Source organism: Mustela erminea, chromosome 4 (genome assembly GCF_009829155.1).
Source record: "Mustela erminea isolate mMusErm1 chromosome 4, mMusErm1.Pri, whole genome shotgun sequence".
Lineage (NCBI taxonomy): Eukaryota > Metazoa > Chordata > Mammalia > Carnivora > Mustelidae > Mustela > Mustela erminea.
Genome location: NC_045617.1, coordinates 7,996,113 through 8,008,143, shown reverse-complemented (window position 1 = coordinate 8,008,143; position 12,031 = coordinate 7,996,113). Strand labels below are relative to the sequence as shown.

At 45.2% G+C, this 12,031-nt stretch overlaps 1 protein-coding gene across 2 annotated transcripts; it reads right to left on the bottom strand.

The window, feature by feature from the left end:
• Window positions 1-218: 218 nt before the first annotated feature.
• SOD2 (superoxide dismutase 2) lies at window positions 219-11,151 on the bottom strand. 2 transcript variants are annotated; one of them, XM_032338575.1, is made up of 5 exons: window positions 10,815-11,151; window positions 10,283-10,485; window positions 4,489-4,605; window positions 2,570-2,749; window positions 447-775 (listed from the first exon to the last, which is right to left on the bottom strand). In XM_032338575.1, exons 1-5 carry the CDS (start codon window positions 10,835-10,837, stop codon window positions 630-632), a joined length of 669 nt encoding a protein of 222 aa, XP_032194466.1. In that variant the 5' UTR covers window positions 10,838-11,151; the 3' UTR covers window positions 447-629. The 2 variants fall into 2 exon arrangements, with proteins under 2 accessions (XP_032194465.1, XP_032194466.1); XM_032338574.1 differs by lacking the exon at window positions 4,489-4,605 and having other exon boundaries at window positions 219-775; window positions 10,815-10,951.
• Window positions 11,152-12,031: the final 880 nt, after the last annotated feature.

Genomic DNA, 12,031 nt, shown 5'->3' with positions numbered 1-12,031 from the left:
AACAGAAAAATTCAAATGCATGACTATTTCCTTTTCATAATAGAGCAATTCTCAATTAGCAATCAAGTGATTTTTTTTAAAAGACAAAATGGTGTTAACCTTGTGAAACATGTGACCAAAGATAATTAAAGGCCCACAGGTGATATCTACCACAAATACTACTAGACAGATTACTTACAAAAAAGAGCAATTTTCAATAGAAAAACTGAACATTTCCCTTGGGAAACAAATTTAACCTTTTATCATTAAACAACTGGGCAAAGGACCAGGTTTTCTACAAGTGCAACAGAACAAGAGCAAAAAGGCTTCCCCGGAGGCCCTAAGAGGACAGGGATGAGATCTTTTTGGCAGTTTCATGATGGCAATCTTAACCTGCTGGCTGTTTCAGCTCTCAGAAGAAGATGTTCAACCAAAAGACTAAATCAAATAAAGCACTTACTATTTTCAGTTGCCCAATAACAAAATTTGAAAACAAGAAATTCATAGCATTAAATCATGTTCATCAAATGCTTGAACAAGCTACATTAAGAAATGCTACAAAAGAGCAGCTTACTGGCATACTACGGTACTCTGCACTACTACAAAAATAGTCGTGAGAAGCTTATTTTGCTCAATGTAATGATCATGTTTTACTTTTTGCAAGCCATGTATCTCTCTGTTACATTCTCCCAGTTGATTACATTCCAAATAGCCTTTAGGTAATCCGGTCTGACATTTTTATACTGAAGGTAGTAAGCATGCTCCCACACATCGATCCCCAGCAGTGGAATAAGACCTATTGGAGAGAAGGGGGAAAAAAGCAAAAACTATGAATTTCCATCTAAAACGTGACTTAAACTTTCTTCTACGCACACAAAATTGCCCTTTACAACATTCCCATCCATTTTTCAGTTTCTTTTACAAACAGGACATTTGCCAAGAATAAATACAAACATTTTTTTTTTAATTTTAGTCTTTGGAAGAAAATGTGATAAAGAGTGAAAAATTTAAAATAGAGTTTGGAAAATTAAGTATAATATTTGAAGAGCTGTTCTTGAAATACCAGTAAATCTACCCATGAGCCAATTCTTGGGCGGGGATCAGTAAGGTACTATGTTTGTGGGGGTGGTTAAGGACCTTCCCAAGCAGTCAGTGGAGTTTTAGGAGAACCTGCTCTGCTCCCAAGGCTAATAATGTCAGTCTCAGAGAATACAGAACATTTGTGAGACACTAACAGAAAGAGTAAGTTAACAAGGGAAACTAAACAAGACCAAAGAAAAAGAGACACTGTATAAAGAAGGAATTATTTCTACAACACTCATTTTCAAAAACTCTCAAACTAGGGCGCCTGGGTGGCTCAGTGGGTTAAGCCGCTGCCTTCGGCTCAGGTCATGATCTCAGGGTCCTGGGATCGAGTCCCACATCGGGCTCTCTGTTCAGCAGGGAGCCTGCTTCCTCCTCTCTCTCTCTGCCTGCCTCTCTGCCTACTTGTGATCTCTCTCTGTCAAATAAATAAATAAAATCTTAAAAAAAAAAAAAAAAAAAAAAAAAAAACTCTCAAACTAAATGACAGCTCTCCTCCAGGAAAACAAGTTCCAACCAGTAGGTCTTGAGCAGTGGAGAGGTTTGTCACTAATCATGTATTATGAGTAATTAACGTAACAAAGTTCATAAATGATTTTTCCTCTCCATATACTGCCATGACTTTCACGGATTTTCATTCCAATGGGTTTTCCTCAAGTGGAAGAGAAGCAGGTATGGCCAGGGTTTACCTGGAAATCACAGCCTCGTCTGTCAGGCACCTTCAAAGACAGACCTGACTCTCCACTGCACTCTCCAGCATCTCACTTTGCCAAAAGAGCCATTAGATCCTGACTAATTCTGAATATATCTAGGGCAGTGAGGGACGTATGCAAGTCTGTGGACATGCACAGAGGCAGAAAACCGGGCTGAGAGCTACTGGTTACGGACACTGAAATGTCACTGCAGGTCGGTCACACTGCAGATCAAAGTTCCAACTAACAGCTGGATGTCTTGTGACTATTTCCTAAAGACATTCTGATTCAATCTGGCTCAACATGAAAAAGGATTTGGTGAGCCCAGCCTGGAGCTTCTAAGCCAAATATTTTCCTATACCAAAACCAAAACCCCCCAAAAGGCCTAAGTCTGGAAATCTGAGCTCCAGCGCTACTCTGACCACAGGTGCTCAGCAGACGGGCTGACAGTCCAAGGTCTGAGGTCAGACTCGGCTTCCAGGTCTTATCCTCCTATGTGTTGTTTAATCTAATTTCAGTGCATGTAATTATGTAAGCTTGTATGCATTCTCTGTCAACTGAAGCAGAGTTTATGTTCAAAACATGTTTTGTTAATGTATCTGTAAAATTACATGTGCTAATTTTACAAAACATCAAGGGCTCTTTAAGCATTTTTGTTCATAGGAGACTCAGACTACTATCAGCTGTTAAGATTTACTCACATGAGGACATACTCAAGATAGGTTTAATCACTACTCATGTTACTTATTTCAAGGTAAATGCTTTACCGTGAACCATCTCACACTAATGAATATGGAACAATTTTCAAACCTAACCTGTTGTTCCTTGCAATGGATCCTGGTTAGAACAAGCAGCAATCTGCAAGCGTCCCTGTTCCTTATTGAAACCAAGCCAACCCCAACCTGAGCCTTGGACGCCAACAGACACGGCGGTCAACTTCTCCTTAAATTTGTCGAAGGAACCAAAATCACGTTTGATGGCTTCCAGCAATTCTCCTATTTAAAAAAAAATCCAAAAATACCCACAAGTGAACATACTGCAACAATAAATAATTTTATTACATATATTAAAATATGCCTGTCATGACGCACAAGATACCAACTAGACAACACGTGGAAAACATAACATAACCCAGTGAGCCCCAACGTTACTCCTTCCCTGACACTAGCATCATAAGGTCTCACAACCGTTAATTCAGGTGTTACTGAACCATGTTAGAGGGATTTCTTTCCTCACTATGCTATTTCCATCAGAAAAGAAATAATATTTTCCATTATTTTGTTTCCCTTCAACAGAAAATTTTACTTCAACTTCTACCCTACCTGTTCTGTCTCAAATGGGGAATAAAATTTTATGGCTGTTATTTGGTTCTTCCCCAAGGCAGTCAAGATCTTTCCTATCACAATCATGTAATTTTAAAAACAGTGATTTTTGTCTTTTATTAGCAAAGGGTACACTGTAAGAGCAACAGTCCTTTTATTCTGTACCAATGTAACATACAATTCTAAATTGAGCACATCAAAGCAAGTAGGCCAAAAATATCACTACTCTGATTCCACTGGTTTAAAGTAATTATCTATTGTAAGCACAAATAATAAAATGGTACAGATAACCCAAAGTGTCAGAGAACCAAGACCTGTTGGCTAAATATGGGCATATATGACATTCTACTAATCCCAAAACCTCAAAAGTATTAGACCTAACCCATCTGCAGACCTAAGCCATAAAAAGAAATGCCCAGATTTGCCATATTTACTCTCCTTTAATCTTTACTTCCAAATGAAATAGCTTAGTACAAGCACCTAAGATGACTTCCAAAAAACAAGTAAGAACAAACAAACGAACAAATCCACAGAAACTTAAGGTGTATGCCACAAGCCGAGAGACAGGGAGACCTCTATTTCCGCCCCCTCCGTTCCTGGGATGAGGCGGGTAATGAAGTCATCTGGGCCTCCAAGAAGAGACACAAGAAGTCAAGTAAACCCACCAGAGTGAACAGACCATTGGCTCTGCAGTCCCCTCATTTACCCTCCAGGTGTCCTGGAGAATCTCATTTCCTGGGACAACTGACTTTTTATCAGTTAGGAAGAGCAGGAAAATAACAGCAAAAGGCACTATTCTAAGCATTTTACGTTTGGTAACTTATTTAGTTTTCAAAACAGCTCTATTATTGTCCCTGTGTCATACAGATGAAGAAAGTAGGTACAGAGTCATTAAGTATCTGACCCACCCCAGGTTGCTCAACTTCTCTAAAATCCGTTTGCCAGTTAGAAGTACAGTACATTTCAACCAGAACTTGACATATCTGACACTCTGTGTGTATACAAAAAAAGCTGATGACATAACTACCTGAATGTAGTCTCCACTCCTACATGTGCCCCATTCAAAGTTACAACTTTGTTATACTCCTTGCTATGAAAAATATGTCACTAAATAACGTAAGAATTAACGTAAGAAAAGCAACAAGCGGGGCGCCTGGGTGGCTCAGTGGGTTAAGCCGCTGCCTTTGGCTCAGGTCATGATCTCAGGGTCCTGGGATCCAGCCCCGCATCAGACTCTCTGCTCAGCAGGGAGCCTGCTTCCCTTCCTCTCTCTCTGCCTGCCTCTCTGCCTACTTGTGATCTCTCTCTGTCAAATAAATAAATAAAATCTTAAAAAAAAAAAAAAAAAGAAAAGCAACAGGCATTGCTGTTGTGCACAGAATGTAGCTAAGACTACACCAATATCTACCAACCTTTGGGTTCTCCACCACCCTTAGGGCTCAGGTTGGTCCAGAAGATGGAATGATTGATATGGCCTCCACCATTGAACTTGAGCCCAGGCTGAAGAGCTACCTGAGTTGTAACGTCACCTGTAATGTAAAGAGGCAAACATTTTTTTTCTAACTCTTACTTTTCAAACATTCTATATAACATTTTCTTTGGAAAAAAATCTGATAATTGGACGAGCTTATTTGTAACATCCCTATTGGTCCTAAAATTCCACAATTTACACACACACACACACACACACACACACAAACACACAAGATTTTCTTCAAAAATTATTTGTCCCGGTGGATTTTCAGTTCGATTAATGTCCTGAACAACTCATCAGTGGCCCAGGAGGGAGTGCATGCAGAAAATTCTTTCCTGAGCTCCAAAGACCTCAAAGTTTTCTTGGATATTAAAGATTTCAGCAATAACGAAAACAAAGATAGAAAACAGTGAAATGAGAATATGCGTGGTTCCGTAAACAGATTAAATGGTAAGTTTTCTGGGGCACCTGGCTGGCTCAGTCAGGAGAGCACACAACTCTTGGTCCTGAGGTGATGAGTTCAAGCCCCGTAACGGGAGGTAGAGATTACTAAAAACAAATAAAACTACTTTTTTTTTTTAAATAAACATATATTTTTATCCCCAGGGGTACAGGTCTGTGAATCGCCAGGTTTACACACTTCACAGCACTCACCATGGCACATACCCTCCCCAATGTCCATAACCCCACCCCCCTTCTCCTAACCCCCCTCCCCCCAGCAACCCTCAGTTTGTAAAACCACTTTTTAATTTTTTTTATTTTTATTTTTATTTTTTTAAAGATTTTATTTATTTATTTGACAGACAGAGATCACAAGTAGGCAGAGAGGCAGGCAGAGAGAGAGAGAGAGAAAGAGGGAAGCAGGCTTCCTGCGGAGCAGAGAGCCCGATGCGGGGCTCGATCCCAGGACCCTGAGATCATGACCCGAGCCGAAGGCAGCAGCCCAAACCACTGAGCCACCCAGGTGCCCCAAGACCACTTTTTTAAATGGTAGATTTTCAACTCTCATTTTCTAGATAGACAACTCTTCATTGGCAAATAGTTCAATGTTCCATAAACAAAAGCTCAGCATATTCAAAACCCAACTCCAGATTTTCACTCCCAAACTTACCCAATGGCCTTCCCCATCCCAGCAAGTGCCAGCTCTTTTCTCAGGACATTTTTGATAACTAGGTTCTTTCTTTCTTTCTTTCTTTTCTTTTCTTTTTCTTTCTGTCTTTAATTAACATATACTGTATTATTTGTTTCAGGGGTACAGGTCTGTGTACTTCGTCATTTCTTACTCCTTTCCCCACACACCATGTTCAACCCACCAATGTACCCACCAGCAAAGCCAGCTCTACCTTTAAAAAAGATCCAGAACCAGGGCACCTGGGTGGCTCAGTGGGTTAAGCCGCTGCCTTCGGCTCAGGTCATGATCTCAGGGTCCTGGGATCAAGTCCCGCATTGGGCTCTTGCTCAGCAGGGAGCCTGCTTCCCTTCCTCTCTCTCTCTGCCTGCCTCTCTGCCTACTTGTGATCTCTCTCTCTCTCTCTCTCTCTCTCTGTCAAATAAATAAATAAATAAATCTTTAAAAAAAAAAAAAACAAAAAAAACACAGAACCAATCCCTTCTTCGTATTTCTGGGGCAGACCAGCAGCATCACCTACCTGCATCTGTGCCACCATAACCCACAACAGTCTCCTGCTTCCACACGTGCCCCCTACTCTCTGTTCTCACCACTGGCCAGAGAGCTCCTCTAGACCCCACACTACTGAGGCACTCCTCTAGGCAAACCCCTCCAAAGGCTGCTCCTCTCACTCAGAGTGAACCCCAAGTCCCTACAATCTGCTTGCGAGGTGCATCATCTGACCCAGCATTTCCCTGTTAGCCCAGCTCCAGCCACACTGGCCTCCCTGCACTTACAAAAGCAGCTCAGCCTGCTCCCAGTTTAGGGTTTCCACTGCCTGCCGTTGCCTGGACTGGAACCAGTTCCCCAACTTGTTTTTCTTGATAGGACTTATGGACCTGGCATACCACTACAAATTTACTTGACCATCTGTCTCCCCACTAGAACAAAACCTCCAGTATTAAGGACTTCAGGGCACTGCTGTGTCTCAGGGGCCAATATATCGCCTTCTAGGGGCAACCTGGGTGGCTCAGTGGGTTAAAGCCTCTGCCTTCAGCTCAGGTCACGATCCCATGGTCCTGGGGTCAAGCCCCGCATCGGGCTCTCTGCTCAGCGGGGAGCCTGCTTCCCTTCCTCTCTGCCTGCCTCTCTGCCTACTTGTGATCTCTGCCTCTCAAATAAATCAATGAAATCTTAAAAAAAAAAAAAAAGATATATATATATATATATATCGCCTTCTACATACCAGGCACTCAATAAATGTTTGATTGACTAGATAACGGAATATATTAAATGTAGTATTCATGGAAAAAAAATTAATTCTCTGATATCTATACCAAAAAAGTCACATTGGAAAACATTTTTCCTACCTTGGCAATAAGAAAGCAAAATAAAATATTCTTTTTCATGCCTTTAAGAAGCTAAGATTAACTACTTTGGAAAATGGCAATTCCCTTGTTCAATTAAGTCCCAAGTGCTTATTATTCACAAGATACTAAGAGACAAAGTGGAAGAAACAAGAACCACTGAGAGCTGTGTGCTTAGGGAGTTTACATAATAGAAAAAGTTCTCTAATCTGCTCTTGGGGCATACCTCAAAGAGGAGAAACGGGCCAAGTGATCTCAGAATACACAGATCATCTTGGAGAGTTGTTTTAAGATGCCAATTTCTTTTTTTTTTTTTTAAAGATTTTATTTACTTATTTGACAGACAGAGATCACAAGTAGGCAGAGAGGCAGTCAGAGAGAGGAGGAAGCAGGCTCCCCGCTGAGCAGAGAGCCCAATGTGGGACTCGATCCCAGGACCTTGGGATCATGACCTGAGCTGAAAGCAGAGGCTTTAACCCACTGAGCCACCCAGGCGCCCCTAAGATGCCAATTTCTTGTTATTATGTTCACAGGATAATTTTGGTATAGATCAGTGTCCCTCTTAGAAATTATTCCAGGAACATAACCCTAAAAATAAATGTAGATTTTATATTGTTTTTTAATAAATCAACAGTAACTAAATTTTTCTAATGGGAAAGAAACATGGTTATTGAAAACTAGCTTAAAAATCTCAATCTCTCAAAGTTTATTTCACCGTTTTTTTAAAGATTTTATTCATTTATTTGTCAGAGAGAGAGAAGCATGTGCACAAGCAGGGGGAGCAGGAGGCTCCCCAATGAGCAAGGAGCCCAATGCAGAACTCAATCCCAGGATCCTAGGATCATGACCCAAGCCAAAGGCAGACGCTTAACGACTGAGCCACTGAGGCGTCCCTATTTCATTATTTTTAAATTTTAATACAGAGGTGCCTGGGTGGCTCAGTCAGTTAAGTATCTGCCCTTAACTTGGGTGGAGATCCCGGGGTCCTGGGACCAAGCTGCTTGGAGGGCTCCCTGCTTGGCAGGAGGTCTGCTTCTCCCTCACCCTCTGCCCCTCCTCCCTGCCTGTGTTCTCTATCTCTCTCTTTTCAAATAAATTGAATAGATAAATAAATAAATAAATTTTAATACAACCTTGGGAGGTCCCTGGCTGGCTCAGTTGGTAGAGGATATGACTCAATCTTGAGATTGTGAGTTCGAGCCCCATACTAGAATCAGAGTTTATATTAAAAAATAGGGGGCGCCTAGTTCAGTCGTTAGGCGTCTGCCTTTGGCTCAGATCATGATCCCAAGGTCCTGGGATCTATCCCCGTGTCAGGCTCCCTGCTCGGTGGGAAGCCTGCTTCTCCCTCTCTCTCCCACTCCCCCTGCTTGCAATCCCTCTCTCACTGTCTCTCTCTTGGTCAAAAATGAATAAATTAAAATCTTAAAAAAAAAAAAAAAACAGTAATAATAATAACAGAAATGTGGGGGGGTATTACAATCTGCTTTTAAAAATACTATTCTTGGGGCGCCTGGGTGGCTCAGTGGGTTAAGCCTCTGCCTTCGGCTCGGGTCATGATCCTGGGGTCCCGGGATCAAGTCCCACATCGGGCTCTCTGCTCAGTAGGGGGCCTGCTTCCCTCTCTCTCTGTCTGCCTCTGCCTGCTTGTGATCTCTCTCTCTATCAAATAAATAAATAAAATCTTTAAAAAGAAAAAAAATACTATTCTTGGGGCACCTGGGTGGCTCAGTGGGTTAAGTCCTCTGCCCTCGGCTCAGGTCGTGATCCCAGGGTCCTGGGATGGAGCCCCGCATCCAGCTCTCTGCTCAGCGGGGAGCCTGCTTCCTCCTCTCTCTGTCTGCCTCTCTGCCTACTTGTGATCTCTGTCTGTCAAATAAATAAATAAAATCTTTTAAAAATATAAATAAATAAATAAATACTATTCTTGAGGAGCCTGGGTGGCTCAGTGGCTTAAAGCCTCTGCCTTTAGCTCAGGCCATGATCTGGGAGTCCTGGGTTGGAGCCCTGCATCCAGCTCTCTGCTCAGCAGGGAGCCTGCTTCCTCCTCTCCCTCTGCATACTTGTGATCTCTGTCTGTCAAATAAATAAATAAAATCTTTAAAAAAGTAAATAAATAAAAATAAAAATACTATTCTTAAGTTCAAATTTTCTTCAGTTTCAATTTTTTTCCTGTTAAAGTACAATAAAAGTTAAATACTTTTGTTTGAAAAGTATTTATTTACCTACCTGTAATGAGACTGATGATGTTATTTCACTTAATATTGTCGCCCCAAATTCTCAAACATGGAAATTTAGTTCTTCAACAGTCTTTAATACATATAATTTTTTAAATAAAAGAAAATTCTACCGGTGTTTATTAATTTATACTCAATATAACACAACATAATATACAGCTTTTTTTTTTCCTGTAACTTTCATGAAAACAGGTAAAGGTGTGATTGCACAAGAAAAGAACTGAAATTAAGTTGTAAAATACTGAAGAGAAAGGTTCAAGTTGTCAGGCGTTGTCATGCAGGAAATAATTTCGCAACTGGGATATTCCCCACCTTGTCATTATTAGCACATCTTTCCCGATTCTGTTATTTTCTAAAACCCCTTTCCCGTACAAATCATGAAACTACCCTCCTCCCACCCCGCCCCTCCAGAAAGGTTCCCGTCACAAATCTTCCAGAATGTGGCAACTTCCTCCTGTTTTTGTTTAGCCAATTCCCGCCTGCAATGAGGCTGAAATACTACATTTTCCCACTAGATGCCCCCAGTCAACAGGGCGTCACGGTCTGACATTTACTCAGCAGATTTCAGGGGGCCTGAAGTCCGTAAAAATAAAGCAACAACACGTCTTCTAAGCGGGCAGCTCCTGAAGCGGTACCTGTCAGTCACTCCGCTCGCGCGAGCCGCTGCGGAACCGGCTGGAAAGGGGAACGCGGTTTTGCACAGAGACAGGAAACACGGATTCGCGTACGCGCACGCCCCAGACACACAAAGTCCACACACTTCCTACTGGTTTTGTCAACTGGGCTCTTCAGGAAAAAAGAAAAGTGTAAGTCCGTATTCTACCACAATACCGAATTCTAAACACCGGCAGGTACACACAAGCCTGTTTCAGTTTCGCGCAAAACGACCGCTTTCCTCGCGAATTCTGACCCCGCGCCGACGCCAGGACACGCGGGGCCGCTCTCCCGCCCCGCAGGGCCCCGGCTCCCCCGCGGCCACGCCTCGCCCGGCTCCCCGGCGCCCCGCAGCCCCGCGCCTACCCTTCTCCAGCGCCTCCAGATACTTCTCCTCGACGGCGTTCAGGTTGTTCACGTAGGTCGCGTGGTGCTTGCTGTGGTGCAGCTGCATGATCTGGGCGCTGATGTGAGGCTCCAGGGCGCCATAATCGTACGGCAGGTCGGGGAGGCTGTGCTTCTGCCTGGAACCCAGCGACCCCAGCGCCGGCACCAGCGTCCTGCTCGCGCTGCAGAAAGAGCAGACACGGGACGCGGACCGATTCGCTCCCGCGTCTACGCAGACCCAGCGCCACCCGGGCCTTCCTGCCGCTTGCGCGCTCCCCCTCCGCATTCCCTGACGCGTTACACCAACGCGGCAACCCCGTGCCGCGGCCGCACCCGGACGCGCTCAGCGGACACCTGCCCTCAGGCACCACCGCCCGCCGCTTCTCCGCGACCCCGGGGCCTCCAAGGTGCCCGGGAGCCGCCGCGCCGGCGCGGGCACGCAGGCAGGGGGACCCTTCGCTCTCGGGGCCGTGACCCGTCTCCGCTGCGCCACGCGGCCCCGGCGCCTCACCTGCGCGCTGCCCGGGACAACATGGTGAGCTCTGCCCGCGGACCACACCTCAGAGACCGAGTGGCCGCGCCGAACGCCCGGCGTACACACACGCGCACCCCGGGCCGCGCCGCAAGGACACCGCCGACCTCCACGGGCCCCGCCCCCGGCGCCCGCCGCTCCCACCCGCTCCCACGCCGGGGGGCGCGCGGCCCCGGGGTCTGCCCTCCAGAGCCAGCCCGCGCGCGGATCCCAGGGGAGGCGAGAACGAGGGTATAAGAGTCCTGCCCCAGGGGTCCGGGGGAACGGCGGCCCCCACTTGCCCGCTCTGGGCGTGCGACCAAAGGGAAGGCCGCGCTCTACCTCCCCCCATGGTGGAAGATGGTACGGTCCGCAGTCCCGCCCCTCGGGGGCTCGCGGGGAGGGCCGCGGCCGGCGCTTCCACGCCCCTGGTGAAGGGGGCCGTTCCGTGAGCCGCCGTGGCGCGCCCTAGCGGGCTGGGGAGGTCCCTCCGGAAGAAAGGTCCTTCCTGGGCGCTGGTAAGGTGTAGAGCCAGGGCTCCTCCAACCGCTGCCCGGAGTGACCTTTCTCTGCGAGTGAATTTGACCTTGGGACCGGGGCCAGGACCCGGGCGGCCTGCTGGTAGAGTTACTGAATGCCTACCATGTGCCAGGGACTCTGCTGCGGGCTTTATATGCATTTATCTTTATTTCACTCCTAGAGTAGGCATCGTTGACTCCAGACGACAGTAATGAGCTTAATGAAGTTAAGCCGGTTGCCCTGATCACATAGTCAATAAGTGAAAGCGTGGATTAGAACCGAAAGTTCGTACTTTTTTGATGACTAAGCGTTACCAGGCCGGTCCTAAGTTTGTTCAGAGGGACTTCCATGAACCAAAAGCTCAGAATATTTTTAAAAAGTACAACAGAAGATTCTTTCCTACTGTGTCTGATGAGCTGCATCTGATGCTTTCTTAACAATGAAAAAAAAAAAGAATCCTGAATTGTGTGACGACTCCTTATACAGAAGTTAGGAAAGCCTTACACAATTATTGGCAAAAGTTGGGTCCTTATTGAATAGAATAATATAAAAGGAAGCTAAGAGTAGGTACTGAATAGTTTCAGCTACTCTCTTCCATCCCCCTCCCCACCCCTCCCCTTCCCAAGGATGACTAGGATTTGGGGTGGGGAATTGCTAACGGGAACCACTGAGCTGGCTTCTCAGCAAGAGCGCTGGGG

Bases quoted from the DNA above. Each gene is read 5' to 3' on its own strand.
- SOD2 (XM_032338575.1), bottom strand. From the start codon at position 10,837: ATGTTGTCCCGGGCAGCGCGCAG. The intron at 10,486-10,814 runs GTGAGGCGCCGG...CTCTTTCTGCAG, and splicing joins TTGTCCCGGGCAGCGCGCAG to CGCGAGCAGGACGCTGGTGC. The intron at 4,606-10,282 runs GTAGGCGCGGGG...TTTACATTACAG, and splicing joins TCTGGAGGCGCTGGAGAAGG to GTGACGTTACAACTCAGGTA.